The sequence below is a fragment of the Macaca thibetana genome, chromosome 15, assembly GCF_024542745.1.
Source record: "Macaca thibetana thibetana isolate TM-01 chromosome 15, ASM2454274v1, whole genome shotgun sequence".
NCBI lineage: Eukaryota > Metazoa > Chordata > Mammalia > Primates > Cercopithecidae > Macaca > Macaca thibetana.
This window is the reverse complement of record NC_065592.1, coordinates 80,426,589-80,445,041: the sequence shown is the minus strand read 5'-3', so window position 1 is coordinate 80,445,041 and position 18,453 is coordinate 80,426,589. Positions and strand designations below refer to the sequence as shown.

The 18,453-nt window shown below is 43.4% G+C and overlaps 2 protein-coding genes across 10 annotated transcripts in view; one reads left to right on the top strand and one right to left on the bottom strand.

Annotated features, from left to right (window-relative positions):
* Nucleotides 1–18,453, bottom strand: part of LOC126937902 (putative COBW domain-containing protein 7) — a 952,477-nt gene that overhangs the window by 243,711 nt on the left and 690,313 nt on the right. The window lies entirely within an intron of this gene.
* The window catches only part of DOCK8 (dedicator of cytokinesis 8), a 240,779-nt gene that overhangs the window by 153,425 nt on the left and 68,901 nt on the right, over nt 1–18,453 (top strand). For all 9 annotated transcript variants that reach the window (XM_050761724.1, XM_050761731.1, XM_050761732.1 and 6 more), the window contains 5 exons: nt 1,773–1,937; nt 3,706–3,875; nt 7,538–7,633; nt 11,767–11,862; nt 18,126–18,275. In XM_050761724.1, coding sequence (XP_050617681.1) covers nt 1,773–1,937; nt 3,706–3,875; nt 7,538–7,633; nt 11,767–11,862; nt 18,126–18,275 — 677 coding nt within the window. The remainder of the gene's footprint in view (nt 1–1,772; nt 1,938–3,705; nt 3,876–7,537; nt 7,634–11,766; nt 11,863–18,125; nt 18,276–18,453) is intronic.

Genomic DNA, 18,453 nt, shown 5'->3' with positions numbered 1-18,453 from the left:
GCTGTCCAGTCCAGCAGATATCTTTTGGGTACCATCCATATGCCCAGTACTGTACTAAAAGTTGTAGGCTTTGCGACAATAACCAAGAGTATCTCAGACCTTAGAGGACTTATAATATGGCAAAGAGTCAGCAGCACAGGACAGGGGTCCTCAAAGGGACACAGCTAAATTTTTCAGTGGTGGTGGGGAGGGTGGTATCAAAGGAGAGAGCGAGAAAACATCCATTTGGGAGGATGCAGGAGGTCCACACGAAGAGATGGCCTTGAAGAAGGGATAGAGTGAAAACCAACAAAATAGGGGCAATGAGATGAGTGTGGCACAGCAGAGAACCAGAAAAGTGTGGGAGTGTCAGGAAGAAAGTCAATAGCACGGTTGGTGGTGAAACATAAGCACGTGTGGAAGTGGGCGGGGACAATGAAGTGAGGGAGCTTTTAGAGCCAGGGAGGGGCGTGTCCTCTTAATCTCTCACTCTGCTTTGCACCCTGAGATGCATCTTTTGTGGTTCCACAGCTCAAACGTCCTGTGTTGGAGGCTAACTTTTCATCCATGTAGCAGTTGCCTCTCCAGCTAGATTCTCGCAGAGCTCTGCCCTCCTTTGATTGCTTTCTACACCCCCACATATGTGGCACACTGCTTTGTATATTCCAGCTAGTTAATACAGACTTGTTCACCAGACAAAATATTTATATGTTTTGAGCAGCTTCTCTGTAGCAAGTTACCACCTTGTGGTGTGGGGACCACGTGGTGTTGGCACAGGCAGAGTAAGTGGAGGTGGCTAGTCTACAAGCATTTATTTAGAACCTATTCTGTGTCTATGCAATGGAAAGCACAGCGGGGGCACAAAAAATATGAGAAATACACTTTGCATGGGAGGGATTCCGGCTTTCACAGAGAGACAGTTTACCACCAGAAACAGCTGGAGAATCACGTAACTCAGTTTCACTTGAGCCCTGTACTGTGTGGAGTCGGACGGCTTCATGGAGGAGGTGGGACTTGTGCTGAGATTCACAGGGTTGGTGTGATTTTGTGGATAGGAGTGAGGAGGGCTTTCTAGGTGAGGACAACAGCATGAGCAAAGTCTCAGAGGTAAGAGAGCAGGCATGATGAGACAATACAATGACTGCCTCATTTTAAGGGAAGTTGAACTGAGCCAAAAAGGGTACAAGGTTAGATAAGTAGATCGGAGCCAAACTACGTAGGCGTGGGCCACCAGAACAAGAGGCTCTATGCGGTAAATCAAATATGCATGGGTCTACTGTGGGAATGACTTGATATGCAAACATTTTTAGGTTAATCTGCACAAGAATCAGCGTTGTGCCCCACATCTCAAATCATAGTGTCCACAACAGTCACGTGGGCATCTTGTAAAGATGCAGAGCCTGATTCATACACCCTCTGGGGTGGGGCCTGAGAGTCTGCATTTCTGAGTAGCAACCAGGTGATAGTGGTCATGTCCGTCTGCAGCCCCTGCTGAGTAGCATCCGTGTACAACCTGGCTTAGAGAGGGAGGATCTGGACAGTCTTATGTCTTTGTCATTAAAAACCATCCATGCTACTCAGTGGCAGGAGGAGGAAGGTCAAAGGAGGGAATGTGAAGGCATCTGCGGTACTCAGAGCCAGCATGCCAGAGCTCACCAAAGCCATTTACTCTTCCCAGGCCTAGTTAAATTGATCAGTGGTCAGGACTCATTGTCACTGTCCTGGAGAAACTTCCACCTCGGTCTCCTTAAGGACCAGCTGTGGGACTACCCATTTTTCTGTTGGTTCCTCAGCCAACTTCTCCCAGTTTGCCTTCGAGTCCGTGGTGGCCATCGCCAACAGTCTGCACAACAGCAAGGACCTGAGCAAGGACCAGCATGGGAGGAACTGCCTGCTGGCTTCGTACGTGCACTACGTCTTCCGCCTGCCGGAGCTGCAAAGGGATGTGCCCAAGTCAGGTAGAGTTGCCCTGAGCGTGGGACTCTTGTGGGCAGGGCATCACAACCTCCACCCCACTGCAGTGTGATCCAAAATAAAACATCCTATGCTGGGTGCAGTGGCTCACATCTGCAATCCCAGCACTCTAGGAGGCTGAGATGGCAGGATCACTTGGAGCCAGAAGTTGGAGACCAGCCCAGGGAACATAACGAGACCCTGTCTTTACAAAAAATATAAAAATTAGCAGAGCAAGGTGGCACATACCTGTAGTCCCAGCTACTCAGGAAGCTGAGGCAGGAGGATCACTTAAGCCCAGGAGTTGGAGGCTGCAGTGAACCATCATTGTACTACTGCAGTCCAGCCTGGGAAACACAGCGAGATCCCATCTCTTAAAACAAACAAACGAACACCCTAAAATTCCATTTTAGTTTTCAGAACAATACAAAACTTACATGAATGCTGAAATTATGTGTTTCTTTATAGATCTTTCTTCCTCCCTTGCCTCTTTTTATGCTCTAAACACTTATTTGGTCTGCCCATTTGATAATCCCTCACTGGTCTTTACCCACTTGCTAATTTATGATTCAGCTGAGAATCTCTTTTTTAAGATGGAGAAGTGGTGACTGATGCCTAGGATTCTAGTATAATAAAGGAAATAAGATGTATCCAATGACAGTGGTTCTTAAACTTTTTGTTATTAAAAAAAAAATCCCTTTTCACGTTTCCCTCAAACTAAACTATTGAAATAATAGTAATGCATTTCCCCAATTCTTCTTAATTATTTACATAGGTAATAATCAAGTAGAACTTCTTGTCAGCATGATATAAACATTAGCATCAGTGAGTTCACAAAATTGCAGGCCCAAATAAACATGGCACTTTTGTTGGTCTGTGCAACCTCATTTCTAGCAAATCTGAAAATTTGATTGAGTTTTTAAAAATACTAGTGATGTGGCTGGGTGCGGTGGCTCTCGCCTGTAATCCCAGCACTTTGGGAGGCCAAGGTGAGCAGATCACTTGAGCTCAGGAGTTCAAGACCAGCCTAGGCAACATGGCAAAAGCCCATCTCTACAAAAATTACAAAACTTAGCCAGGCGTGGTAGCAGGTGCCTGTAGTCCCAGCTACTCAGGAGGCTGAAGCAAAAGGATCACTTGAACCTGGGAGGCGGAGGTTGCAGTAAACCGAGATCGTGCCACTGCACTCCAAACTGGAGGACAAAGTGAGACCCTGTCTCAAAAAAATAAATAAATAAATAGTAGTATCTCAGACTCCCATAACCACTTGTGAAAACATGTCAACATTTAAGGATGAAAAACAGCTATATGCATCATATACAGTAGTCCTCACAAGGTTCAGATGACTGTATGGATTTTTGAATCTGAGAAAACCTCACTGCATGAATTGTAAAGTTGTCATCATTTCAATATTGATAAATTAAAAATATCCACATTTTTAGCTTCTCATGAGAAATCAGAAGCTCTAGCAACCCTGGGGTCCATTTCCTGATAGCAGTAATAGACTGGAGCCAGTAGTACCCCCTGCCTTTGTAAGAAGCATGTGTCGGCTGTTTACCACAATCTCCACCACTCCCTGGTGCCGTATGCCCCATCTACTTCTCTCCAAAAGATTGCCTCCCTGCCCCAACCAGGGTTTGCTAAGAAGACCCTAATTCCAAGGCCTAATCCAGTGGCTTTTCAACAACCCTATCCCTCTTCAGTTCCTTCTTAAACTCCGTGAGTGATTCTGTTCCCCTGTGTGTTGACATGTCTCTGCCTGGTGGGGTGCAGGCGCTCCCACTGCCCTCCCCGACCCTCGCTACCACACCTATGGACGCACGTCAGCTGCTGCTGTGAGTTCAAAGCTGCTTCAGGCCCGGGTGATGAGCAGCAGTAACCCAGACCTCGCGGGGACACACTCCGCAGCGGACGAGGAAGTGAAGAACGTCATGTCTTCAAAGGTAGGAAAGATGGCAAACCCTGGAAGGGGACACAGGCTTTTTTATTTTTTAACTAAAACTTGGAGAAATAACACAAAAGCAACCAGTGCTGCTGCCCACTGTGCTGATCAGACGCTTTCATGCTCAGCTTTGGAGTGATTAACGTTCTTTAGAACCGATTAAGACCATTCTGACAGATGCGGCAGCAAGACCAGCATCTGAGGATTTGCTGAGAACTGCTTAACTCGGGTAGCAACGTTTTAGAGTATCAGGGGTTTAGCCATGTGCAGTCATGTGGCTGAACCATGCATTTTATTTTCAAGGAAAAAAAAATAGCTTTAACTTTTGATACCTAGAAAGGTTGCCTTTAATTTTGTTTTGTTGCTTTAATATCTACCTCTTACGTTCATTAACATCCACAGATTGATTATCTCACAAAAAAAAATCCCGAGGAGCGGCTGGGCGCGGTGGCTCACGCCTGTAATCCCAGCACTTTGGGAGGCCGAGGTGGGCGGATTACTTGAGGTCAAGAATTCAAGACCATCCTGGCCAACATGGTGAAACCCCATCTCTACTAAAAATACAAAAAAATTGGCCAAGCACGGTGACTCACGCCTGTAATCCCAGCACTTTGGGAGGCCAAGGTGGGTGGATCACAAGGTCAGGAGTTCAAGACCAGCCTGGCTAACATGGTGAAACCCCATCTCTACTAAAAATACAAAATTAGCCAGGCATGGTAGCACATGCCTGTAATCCCAGCTACTCAGGAGGCTGAGGCAGGAGAATCTCTTGAATCCAGGAGGCGGAGGTTGTGATGAGCTGAGATTGCGCCATTGCACTCCAGCCTGGGCAACAAGAGCAAAACTCGGTCTCAAAAAAAAAGGAAAAAAACAAAAACAAAACATTAGTCAGGCGTGGTAGTAGGCACCTGTAATCCCAGCTACTAAGGAGGCTGAGGCAGGAGAATTGCTTGAACACAGGAGGTGGAGGTTGCAGTGAGCCGAGGTTGCACCACTGCACTCCAGCTTGGGATACAAGAGTGAGACTCCATCTCAAAAAAAAAAAAAAAAAATCCCAAGGAGCAATGCCAAATTTTATAAGCAAATAAAAACTGACATCCTGAGAGGGTTGATGACTTGCCCTATATTGTTTTTCCCTCCATGAATTCTTTATTTTTTTCATGATAAAGTTTTACTTTATCATGAACAGTTTTAGAATTACAGAATTATATATGCTCTACCCAGTCTCCCCATTATTAACATTTTACATTAAAATGGTACTTTTGGCACAATTTGTGAACTGATATTCATGCAATATTATCATTCATTAAGTTCATCTTTATTCACCACTTCTCAGTTTTTCTCCAGTGTCCTTTTTCTGTCCCAGGATCCCATCCAGGATGCCACATTACATTTTGTAGTCTTGCCTCCATAGGCTCCTCTTGCTGGGAACAATTTCTTAGACTTTCTTTGTTCTTCATGCCCTTGACAGTTTTGAGGAGTAATGATCAGGTATTTTGTAGATTGTCTCTCATTAGGAATTTTTTAAAGATTTTGATATTATTCACATACCATAAAATTCACCCTTTTTATAAAGATGGAGTACACGATCCAGTGGTCTTTAGTCTACTCACAAAGCTACCACGATGAATTCTTAGCCTGAAGTTCTTCTCCAGTGATCTGTGTCCTCAGGGTGGCTGAGCTTTTAGAGTAATATCATTTCCCCTGATTAAGAGAAATCAAAATCTCTAGGTTTAGACACAGACACAGTTTCACCCTTACAAATTCCACCCACTTGACACAGTGTGGCATGAGGAAGGAAATCTGGAGACCAGGGTTTGGGGCTGGGCGCCGATACTGCCCCGCCGTGTGGCCATGGGAAAAAGTCATTTAACTGTGCTAGGCCTCGTGTCCTCATCTCTGCAGAGGTCCTGACCCCTGGATGAACTTAAGAACCGTCTACCCTGGATCTTTTAAAAACACTGGATTCAGCCGGGTGCAGTGGCTCACGCCTATAATCCCAGCACTTTGGGAGGCGGGCCAATTACGAGGTCAGGAGATGGAGACCATCCTGGTTAACACAGTGAAACCCTGTCACTACTAAAAATACAAAATACTAGCCAGGTATGGTGACGGGTGTCTGTAGTCCCAACTACTCAGGAGGCTAAGGCAGGAGAATGGTGTGAACCCAGGAGGCAGAGCTTGCAGTGAGCCGAGATTGCGCCACTGCACTCCAGCCTGGGTGACAGAGTGAGACTCCGTCTAAAAAAAAAAAAACCCTGGATTTACCCCCTGAGATGCTGATGATCTATAGTTTGAGCCATCAGGAATTATTCATGTTCTATCCTTTTTGACTTACAAAAATCAGTGCAGGGATGTGCTAGAGCGAGCTCATACCTGTTCCCAAAGGCTGATTGCTTAGTTTTCCAGAATTTTTTGAGCCAGTTTTGAAACAGATATTGTTAAAATTAAATTGTATAAACTTAAAATTAAATAGGTTATATTAAAAACAAAGGTAATCTGAATGCAATGTGGTATGCTAGATTGCATCTCGGAACAGAAATAGGACATGAGTACAAAAACTGGTGAAATCTGAATTGTTCATGGTTTAGTTAATAGTAACATATCAATGTTAATTTCTTAGTTTTGACAAATGTACCTTATCATAAAAGATATTAACATTAAGAGAAATGCAATGAAAGGCATATAAGAAATACTAACTTTGCAACTTCTCTGTAAATCTAATAATAACTATATAAATAACTACTCCAGAATTAAAAGTTCACTTTGAAAAGCTAAACCTAGTCCCTTCCTAATAATTTCATTGTATGCTATGATATCTAAGTTCTTCATTCTTTATATCTACTGTGTCTGTGTGATGGAAATATTATATAACGATTTGCTACCGCACATGTCTCCCTAACTGCATTTCCATGACATCATGTTGGCAGATTGAAATCAGCTATGATGAAAGTATTTGTGGCACAGAAATTGGCAAATGCTACAAATTAGCCCTACTCCACTGACAACTGGTTGTTAAACATTTGCCAGCGCACCATGGTTCAGCCTCATATGGAAGACCCCTTTCAGCAATACCACTTTCTGATCACCCAGGAAAAAAGTGGTCTGCAGCTATTATTGACAGCCTAGATCTTTCTATTTTTCTTTGATAAAAATGAAAATATTAAATTTTTATGTGGACAGGGTTAACAGTTTTTGAATTATTTTGTAGCACAGGGAGAAAATGTTTAATAGCGCATGACCCCTCCACTTCCTTTCGGAAGTAGTTTTTGACAATGTATTGGTATGTAGGAGACAGTGTGGTGCAGTACCATATTAAACCACAGAGAGGCACTGTTCCCACACGTTTTTTCCTGGCGTCCCCTGAAGTCACAGACTCCTAGAATGTTGGAAGGGACTACTCAGCACCCCAGATTCTTAAATAGTTTTTAACTGTAGGTTGCTACACACAAACTATTAACAGGGATTATCTCAAGAGCAAGTAGAATTAGGTATAACTTCACCGTCTTTGCTTTGTTTTATATTTACTTATAGCAATTATTTTACCTTTGTAACCAGGAAAAAATAAATGCATAAAAATGAATTCTGAGGTTGTGATTTCCAGGTGTCTGGCTTACCTTTCCATGGTTGGTTGACTGTTAAGCCATGGTTTATGTGTTTTAGATCGCCGATCGTAACTGCAGCCGAATGTCTTACTATTGCTCTGGCAATAGTGATGTTCCAAGTTCAACTACAGCCCCAAGGCCAGCCAGCAAAAAGGTACCGAACAGAGCAATGTGAGGATCATCACGGGATAAGAACAGAAGGACTTCCTCATGCCCTCACACTGTGCTTGAAAATAGTCAAAGTGCTCCCCTGCCTGGTCCTGTTGTGCGCGCACACACACACACACGCACACACACACACACCAGACTTTTGCAGCCCTGTCCTTTACCCCACATTTGACCACCTAACTACCCATTAACTCAGTGTTTCTTTCACTTTCTCATGCATCAGAATTACCTGGAAGCCTTGTTAAAACTCATCGCTGGACCCTACCCTCTGAGTTTCTGATTCAATAGATCTGAGCTGGAGGCTCAAGATTTTGCATTTCTAACAAGTTCCCAGCTGATGCTGGTCCAGGACCACACTCTGAGAACCACTGCATTAGCCTCCTTTTAGTAGAGAGAAAGCTGGGGACAGTTCATCCTTGACAAAAGTGAATGGCAATAATTAGGTATCATTTGTTTCAATACTATATAAAGTAATATGAGATGCTTCCTTGTAATTCTTCACAATCAGCCTTACCTATGAGTTCAGAAACTTTAAAAGCTGTTAAACTGCTTACCAGGGTTTTTAAAGCAATAAAATCCCCAATCATAGTCACAGCCTGTGTGGTCTGAGGGATGGAGTTGAAAAAAGCTGTCTGCCCCAAGTTTCCTGTCTTCTAGGCACTGAAGAGTCTCACCATTATAGTAGCTACTGAAGTTTTTAATGTAATGTATTTATTACATTACATTATTACATTACATTTATTACATTACAAATGTAATAAAAGTACATTTACATTTAATGTAAAATTACATTTAAAAATGTAAATATGGCTGGCCACAGCTGCTCACACCTATAATCCCAGCGCTTTGGGAGGCCGAGGTGGGTGGATTACCTGAGGTCAGGAGTTCAAGATAAGCCTGGCCAACATGGTGAAACCCCTCTCTACTAAAGATACAAAAACTAGCTGGGCATAGTGGCAGGCGCCTGTAATCTCAGCTGCTCAGGAGGCTGAGGCAGGAGAATAACTTGAACATGGGAGGCGGAGGCTGCAGTGAGCTGAGATTGTGAAACTGCACTCCAGCCTGGGCGACAGAATGAGACTCCATCTCAAAAAAAGAAAAAAAACAGTACATACGCTTATTACAAAGGATAACACAGGAAGCCATTTGCAAGAGCTCACATCACAGGGTAATGCTTATTAAACAGGCAAGGAGGGAATGAGCCTCCCCAAGGCTCCCTTTGGACTGGATGAGGGAAAGATCAAGTGTGGGAGGGCCGGGGCCTGGTGCTATACACTTCGTGGTATTCCAGGCACCATATGTCTAGTGAGAGGTACCGGGATTTAACTCGAAAAGGAAAAGTGGAAAAAAGATATGGTTAGGCTAAAAACAGATTTGTCCACTTGCTCTAAAATTTAGAATTAGGCTATCACAGGCCCTATGCCGTGACTGGTTATAAGTATTATACCATTTTCCTTTCTTAAAAACCATTATTTGCCTACAGCCTGATTTCTTTAACCCATGTCCTGTTTGGTTTTGTAACTGCCATGTTTTGACCTGAAATGACCAGGATAGAGATATTTTATTTCAAAGGGAAGTGTGGCCAATATGTTTCCTTAATAGCTTAGCAGACAGGGTTTTGCTGCTTGGCTATTTTATATAACCTCCAGAGCAAGGTGTTCTTGTAATAATGCTGCCCAGAAAGCAGCATAAATTACTTTAAGAAGCAGCTTATCCTTATCTAATCTCTTCTTGCCATAAGACCCTGGCAGACAAACTGACCTATTTTCTAGAGGCAATCTTTGAAGCTGGGGGAGCATATCTTTCCTACAATGAGAAGATCAAAGTGTAGTCCAGTTATATCATGTGCACAGTTAGACCACCTGCTAGATTAAAACTCAACCTCACGCCTCTCTCAAGTGAGACAGCTTCACTTAAAACTCACAATAGCAAACAAATGTGTTAATGTGTATTAAAATTATTAAGGTTTGACTAACCTCACAAAATGAAGTGAAACCAACCGATAAGCTGAAACACCTAAGCAGTCTCCATTCATCACCACTAACCCACTGGGGATCTAATTGGTTAAAATACCCAAGCATGTATACAGAGATTTTCCCTTTGTCATCTTTTAGTTTAGCTGAGTAGCTCTCAAATTTTAATGTACACAAGAATTAGTACATTGGGTTGCATGCATACTGGACCCTGTGGGTAATTTTTTTTTTTTGAAACGGAGTCTCACTCAGTCACCCAGGCTGGAGTACCATGGTGCAATCTTGGCTCACTGCAACCTCTGCCTCCCAAGTTTAAGTGATTCTCCTGCCTCAGCCTCCCGAGTAGCTGGGATTACAACCGTGAACCATCACACCTGGCTAATTTTTGTATTTTTAGTATAGATGAGGTTTCACCATGTTGGCCAGGCTTGTCTCAAACTCCTGACCTCAAGTAATCTGCCCTCCTCAGCCTCCCAAAGTGCTGGGATTATAGGCATGAGTCAACACACCTAGCCCTCTGTAGATAATTTAAACAACTGTCAAGAGCAATGTTTGCTGTAATCAGTTTTTGCTTTAGGTGTTGACTTTAAAACTTAATTTGCAAATAAGGCTATGATATTAGGGTGTTCAGATAGCTTTAGCTTTCTTGCCTACTTTCTTAACCAGAAAAAAAAGATGAGTTTATATTTATTCCAGGTTTTGTGGGCATAAGATGAAAGAAAACCACAGAAAATTCCTAGACATCATTTTTGGCATTAATTAGGGTGACCAACTGTTCTCATTTGCCCCGGACTGAGGGAGTCCCCAAGATGTAAGGCTTTCTATTTTAAGACCAGGACATTATCAAGCACTCTTTAATGGACTGATTGCCCTATCTTCAGTCTTGAACTTCTTCCTCATCAAAATGATTGTCAGGAACGTGAACACATAGCCAGACACGCTGGAGAATGGGAAAGGTGTAAGTCACCATGTGCGCCATTTGCTACTGAGCAGTAGGTGACTTGAAGGGAAGCGAAGACGCAAAGTGGAGCTAGGGGACTTTCCAAGCATCTGGCCCTGGGACATAGAAATTTAGAAGCTGTGAGTTAAGGCTGATACTGCTATACCTTTCAGAGCACAACATCCTCTCATAAACCCCCATCCATCCTGTTTCCCACAATGCCATATTGACATTATAAAAACAAAAATTGTCCAGTCTCCCAGAGCGTTTCGATACCATCCAGACAGTGGTTTTCAAAGTGTGACCCTGGACCAGCAGCAGCAGCAGCAGCAGCAGCAGCAGCAGCATCCGGGAACTTGTTAGAAATGCAAATTCCCAGGCTATTGAATCAGAATATCTGGGGGTGGGGCCCAGCAGTCTGTGTTTCATCAGGCCCTCCAAGGGATTCTGATACAAAGAGGCCAGGCGTAGTGGCTCACTCCCGTAATCCCAGAACTTTGGGAGGCCGAGGCGGGTGCATTGCTTGAGTTCAGGAGTCTGAGACTAAGTGGGTAGCATGGTGAAACCCCATCTGTACCAAAAAAATAATAATAATAAAACAATTAGCTGGGCTTGGTGGCGCATGCCTTTAGCCCTAGCTATTTGGGACTAAAGCAGGTGGGAGGATTGCTTGAGCCAGGGAATTTGCAGTGAGTGAGATTACGCCACTGCACTCCAGCCTGGGCGACAGAGTGCAGCCCTATCTCAAAAAAAAAAAAAAAAAACCAGTTTGAGAACTGCTGCCACCAACGAACTGATTTTATGGATGAGAAAACTGAGGGCAAAGAGAAGAATGGCTTGCACGTGGTCACGCAGAGTTTTCAGCAGGACCTGAGAGGAAAGTAAAACAGTGCCAGTTTTGATGGCTACCCAAAATGTTTCCCCCATAGACTAGAGTTTCACTTCCAGGCTGAGTCCATTCCTTCAAACCTGTCTGTCCTGTGCAGCACTGACCTCAGCCTTCTACCCACCGAAATGTCCTCCAGTCTCAGGTGATCTCAGCACCGACTTTGCCATCCACCACTCACTGCCTAGAACATCTAAGACACATGCTTCAGTAACTAACAAGCTATTAAATTGGCGGAGGGGGGGAAGAAAAGAAAAGAAGTGTTGGTGAATAATAATAGCCTTTGTCATCACAGCCTAATTTTTGTGGTTCTTATTTAGCATTTCCACGAGGAGCTTGCCCTCCAGATGGTGGTCAGCACTGGAATGGTGAGAGAAACAGTCTTCAAGTATGCCTGGTTCTTCTTTGAGCTTCTGGTGAGACTCTTGCACATTTGTGTCTACACTCAATAGGCCAGGAGAAGCACAAGGCAGAAAGGAATTGACATTTTGTTCATTGAGTTGCCCCTGCTGAAAACCTGGGATGGTTTTTTGAAATCTAATAATGTCTTACCCCTCCCCATCCTTCTTCCACTAAATTGTGTTGCTTCTACCATGAAAATCTATCTCTGTCCTGTGAGTTCTCATCACCTTCACCACTCCCCACCTGGCCACACACCATCATCTCTCATGTGCCTCTCACAATGACACCCTCTTTTTCCTGCCTGTATCCATTTTTGCCCTTGGCCCACCCATTCTGCACATGGTAGCCAATACTAAACAGAGAATGTCATGCTCCTTTTAAAAACCCTTCGATGGTTTTCACTGCACTGAGAAGAAAGCACAAATTTTTATCATGGCCTATTAGCCCTTGTATGATTTTGTTGTTTACCTCCCTCTCTAACCTCATCTCATGCCACATTCCCCCGTCATTCAGCCACATGGTCCTCTTTTGGTGCTTTGAAGATTCCAAGGCTGTTTTGGCCTCACAGCCTTTTCCAGATTCTCTTCCTGCTTGCTAGCTTTCACCTCCGCACCCCCAACACACACAGTTTCTATTCTTCTCTGTAGATTTCAGCTTCAGTGGAAGCACCTCTAACAGGCCTTTTCTGACCACCTTATACTGCAATATATCTTCCTCTATTATTTTCCTTCTGAGCACCCTATTTATTTCCTTCCTAGCACTTATCACAGTTTCTAATTGTTTTCTCTGTCTCAACTATTAGATTTTTAGGATTTTGGGTCTCTCTTGTGTATTATCCCATCTCTAGCCTCAGCACACTGCTTGGTACCATGCAAGGCCCAACTAATACCTGTTGGAAAACAGAATGAAATTTGTACATCTGTTTATCCTAAGACTTCTGCCATTATTCGAGCAGAAAAGCAAAAGGTATAGCCATAATACCTTAATTTTAAAATTAGGGGAATAATAGTGATAACTATTTTTTTGTTTAATTATTAACGGAATTAAAAGGACTTTACCATAGAGGCACTAAAAATAAACATTTCATCAGTGTTGATAAATGGAGATGCATAGTGAGATGATGTTGAATGAAAAGGTCTAAAGACACAGACACCAACTATATAAAAATATATATGCAAACAATTTGGAGGATTTGGAGTAGGTTGAGATTTAGTGATAGTGTTAGCTTTATATTCATTGGGTTCTTTCCCCTGTCCCATTAAGTGAATCATAGATATATATATATTTTTTAAAGAGAGTCTAGGCTGGGCGTGGTGTCTCACACCTGTAATCCTAGCACTTTGGGAGGCTGAGGCAGGCGGGTCACTTGAGGTCAGGAGTTTGAGACCAACCTGACCAACATGACGAAACCTGTCTCTACTAAAAATACAAAAATTAGCCGGGCATGGTGGCATGTGCCCGTAATCCCATCTACTCAGGAGGCTGAGGCAGGAGAATTGCTTGAACCTAGGAGGCAGAGGTTGCAGTGAACCCAGATGGCACCACTGCACTCCAGCCTAGGCGATAAAATGAGACTTCTCAAAAAAAAGAGAGAGAGTCTAAAGAGATGGGAGGGTTTCCACCTAAGCTCTGGTCTCTATATGTAAGCTGAAACCTAAGAAAAAGGGAGAGATGCTGAACAACAGGACACAGAACAAAGGGCAAAGGAAACAAAAATGAAACATCCACTGGGGAGGAAATAGGAAGCAATGTGGAATAGCGTGCAGAAGAAATCAGGTTCGTGCCACAGAAAAATACCCAGGATTCAAATTCCATGAAGTTTTGCAAAGTCCCAACCTCTAGTTTGAGAAGGGTCCCAAAGCATGGTCCCAAATCCTTGCCACAGAACCACCTGGAGGTGCTTAGTAAAAATAAAGCAGAGATTCTTTCTCAAAGCACTAAAATTAGGAGGCTGGAGGCCAGCATTGTGCATTTACCTGTCTTCTCAGGTGACTTCTAAACCTGTTAATGATCCACTGGTCCACACCACCTCTGTTCTCTGAGTCCTAAATAGAGCTACAGGTCTTTTGGAATTTGTACCCAGACAACACCAGGATTTTTTTCATTCTAAAAGCTAAGCTAATTAAGGTGGTAGCTGCAGCTCACAAGTCTTGGGGCAAGAGCATTAGCAATGAGATATGAACTCCGTGCTCTGTCAGGAAACGGACTGGGCCATAAAACCCATTCTGCTCTTGTTTCTTGAGACTTGAGAAGTATCAGAACCAACACCCCATGCACTTTATATCCTGCTTCTATTTACACATCCCACCCACCATCATGTCTCTCCATAAAGAAGATTCACTCAGCCTGGCTCTGCAAAAATAAACAAATTAGCAGGATACGGTAGCATATGCTTGTGGTCTCAGTTACTCAGGAGGCTGAGGCAAGAGCATCACTTGAGCCCCAGAGTTCAAGGCTGCAGTGAGCCATGATCATGCCACTGCACTCCAACCCGGGCAGCAGATTGAGACCCTGTCTCTAAAAAAAAAAAAAAAGAAAGAAAAAAAGAGGAGGCAGGGGTGGTGGTGGGTGGGAAAGAAGAAGAAGAAGAAGATTCACTTGGGTCGTAATAATCCAGCTATGGATAATTCATACAAATAATTCATTCCCAGTGTGGCATTCAGCATTGCTAATTCTGAGTGGTTCCATGTGGCATCTTAGAGCTCTCTTTCCAAAGGAAGTTTGCATTCTCTGCAGGTGTAATGATGACTCTGTTCTTCATAGAATCCCAGTAATAGTTGGCATACCAATGGGAGAAAGAATAATCACATCAAAAATGTACTGAGCATCTTACTCTATATGTGCCAGGCAGTGTTTTAAGCATTTTAAAGCATTATCTAATGTAATCATTAGGCAATCTTGAGGCAGGAGGAGCTTTTATTATCCCAAATTTACAGTTGGGGTTGGAGGAAGGGTGGTGGCCATAAGGAGAGTCTCCAAGTCAGTCAAAGGCTTCAGCAGTACCACTTCACTGCCCCTAACTGCTTTTGGCCTTGCACATTTATTTGCTAGGGCTTGGTTGGCCCAGGAGAGAAAGCGTAAGCTAAAGCACATGCCCATCTTACCTCTAGGAAGTCTCTTATGGTAAACAGATGAAGTTTTTTGGGAAGAAAGTCCCTGCTAATCTAAGCATATTGCAGGGGTTTGTCAACATGCAGATCACCCAAGACACCAGTTCTACCAGCAGCCTAAACCCTAAGTCTGTCAGGTCCTGGCAGTACAGAGTTTCCATTGCCCAAAAGGGTTAACTGAAAAGCGTTGATCAAAAGGACTCTGCTCAGCATGTGTGGGAGGTTCGGGGGCCAATGAGGATTGGTGAGAGCCCCCAGGGAGCAGCAGCTGGCAGAAGCCTTTCTCTATGCTAGCTCTAAAATATCAAGAGTACAGCAGAGTAACTGGGGCCTAGAAAAATCTGGAGGCAGATGAGACAGTCTTATAAAAGGAGCCCCAGGCTGGGGCCATAGAAAAATGTTGCCACTGCCAGGACCCCACTGCAGCAGGGATGAGGGCAGTGGAAGTGAGTAACTACCTGGGCCTCTCTGTTCTCCCACCTACTGATCCCCTTGTTTGTGCTCCTATTGGCCAACTCCAAACAGAAGCCAAAGGTTAAGGGGGCCTGAGTGATGTGATCCCTTCAGACCCCCTTCCCAGCATTCACAGACAGAGAGAGAAGGACAAGAAATCCATCAGGGAGCTGGGGTACAGGCAAATGGAAACTATCATCCCCCAGCCAGAACTTTGCAAGGAAATTGATCTCAGACTCAGACAAGGTGCCCAATTCTTCATGCATTGTTTATGCATTTGCCTGACCAATGCCCAGGAAGTTATTTGAAAACCAAAACAGTTTTTTGTTTTTCTTTTCAAGAAGCTTAAGAAAGACAACGGCTTCCTTGGCCTTAGCCAACAACCTGGGCAATTTAACACCCTCTAGTTGTGTCAATGCCCAAGCGCTAATGAACAACCACTTTGGCATTAGAGCTGTTAAACGCAATCCTTGGGTGAATTTCACACTTGCTAATGAACAAAATCCCTGTGCTTCTAGAAACTGCCGAGCCAGACCTTGGAGAAATAGAGATAAATGGGTGACCTAGTTTACTCACTCAGGACATGCAGTTCCACATTAAGGGGTTCTTTAGAGGTACCCGTACTCTAAATGGGCCACAAAGGACCATATAGGGGAAAATATTTTTGTGCCTCGCCCCACTCTACAAATAATGGGCCAGGCCTCCACCAGCGTTTCTACTGGATGTTCTTCTCTGGAGATCCAGAGGACACAGTAGCTGGCAAACTGCTGACAGTCTGGAAAGAGGCCATTAGTTGGAAGTGTGGTATTGTGAGAATTATTTATTTGGTTGTAGAATGGCCAAACTCAGCAGACAGGAGCCAAATACAGCAGTGAGTTCTGAAAGTCTTAGTGCTGGGGCGCTTAGCCTGCCCAGAATCAGGATTGGTGTTGCCCAAAACAAAGAGGCCTTGTCTTCTTAAGTCCTTTGTTAGGAACATAGTGAGAGAGAGGCTTTTTTCAGACAAAAATGGGGGTTCAGTTCTCACCCTTCATTCAGGTCTTCTCACCAGGTGCATGTGGCCCTGCGGGATATGAACCTATCTCCGTGTCCCAAACCAAACAGGATGCCACTGTGAGGAGAAACCATGGTTTCTACACTGAGCTTTAGGATTTGATGTCCTTAAGGTCTTCCCTGAGCTGGCCATGGCATTATCTGAAAACATGAAACACATAAAGCCTGCGTCTCTGGTTTTTTCTTCTTATTTTACCTTCCCTTTGTTTTTTCTATTTGTTTCCACGCTAACAAAAATTGCCAGTGCTGCATGCATCCTTAGAAACTGAATTCTGCTGTTAGTGCATTAACGTCCTCTCATGTAGCTCCTGGGAACGGAAGTCCCCTCTTCTTCCAGTCCAAACACAGAGGGCAAATGTGGGTGGTTCAACTTCCAGTGCCATTAGTAGTAGTAGTAGTAGTAGTAGTAGTAGTAGTAATAGTAGTAGTAGTAGTAGTATTGCAGTGGCTTTCTGACTAATCTAGACACATTCATGAAAATGACCTCAGAGTGTAGGGATCCAACCACAAGACCTCCTAGTCTTCCCCATGTTCCTAATAGTGTAAGCAACTTCCAACAAGGATAAGACTCAACCTCAGATGGGGTCATGGGGGCCTATATTGACCTGTGAATCTCCTGGCCCCAAGATGTCCAAAAAATAAGCATGATCTTGATTTAAAATTGTGGTAGGCATTGAGACAGTATTATTCTAGTCATAATGCAGACAGTCACCAATTGACACAAGGATATCTATATATAGATACTATATGTATATATCCATATAGATGTATCTGTATATAAATATCTTTGTGTCAGTTGATGAATTGTTTGCATTATATATGTAACTACAATATACACCAATTTGTGTCAATATACCAATTTGTGTCAATTGGTACTTGTATTGACACAAAGATATCTATATAGAGATACTAGATAGATAGATAATCTGTATAGAGATATTTTTGTGTCAATTGGTGACTGTCTGCACTATGTATGTAACTACAAATTAGACTTATAGAACTCAAAATTTCCCCTAGAGGTAATGTTTCCCCTGGAGGCAATGTTGTAAATAGTGGTTCTGTTTCCAGCTGGCCAAGATTTCCTGCTCAGCGTATAATATAGCTAAAATTTACAGGAGCAGAAGATAACTGCTGGAAACTATAGAACTGTTTCTGGAAAAACTGTGCTCCCTCAAGAAACACTGAAACTCAAGATAGAAGGAACATTTCTCCCCTGTTCTCCTTACTGTAGTTTCAGGAACAGAAAAGATTTCAGTTCGCATCAAGGACTTTGTGATAAACAGTTTCTTCCTATGTCATGTGTTCTGTCCTATGATAGAGGACACCTAACTGGTTACAGGAGCCCAGCTCAGGTCTGCCTTCCAGGAAGTAGGCAGTTGAGAACACTGTAGCTAAAGAATTAAGCTCCTGGCTTTGTCAGCAGCAAGAAGAGAGCCTCTGACTTGGGGTCAAAAAGAGGACACCCTTCCCACCTCCCGCCACCATGGTAACCATTGGTGTGTCTGCAGCATTTTAGTCCAGAGCTTGCTCGGTCACCACCAGCAAAGATAAAGTGTCAGAAAATCCATTGTTAGCATTTTTGTGAGTCTTTCCCCCTTTTCCGCATTGTACAAGCAGGTCACCAATCTCCATGTTGACATTTCCCCCATCCCCCTCCGTAGGTGAAAAGCATGGCCCAGCATGTACATAACATGGACAAACGGGACAGTTTTCGGAGGACTCGTTTTTCTGACCGTTTCATGGATGACATAACCACTATTGTTAATGTGGTCACCTCGGAAATTGCAGCCCTTTTAGTAAAACCACAGAAGGTAACTGTATTTTACTCTTTACTTTCTAAATTGTTTACCTGGAACATATATTACTTTTATAATCAGAGAAAAATAAGCATCATTTAAAAACAATAATTAAAATATAACTGTAATGACAGTTAAATGCAGTATGTTATACTGGATTAGACCCTGATATGGGGCTGGAAAATTGTTATAA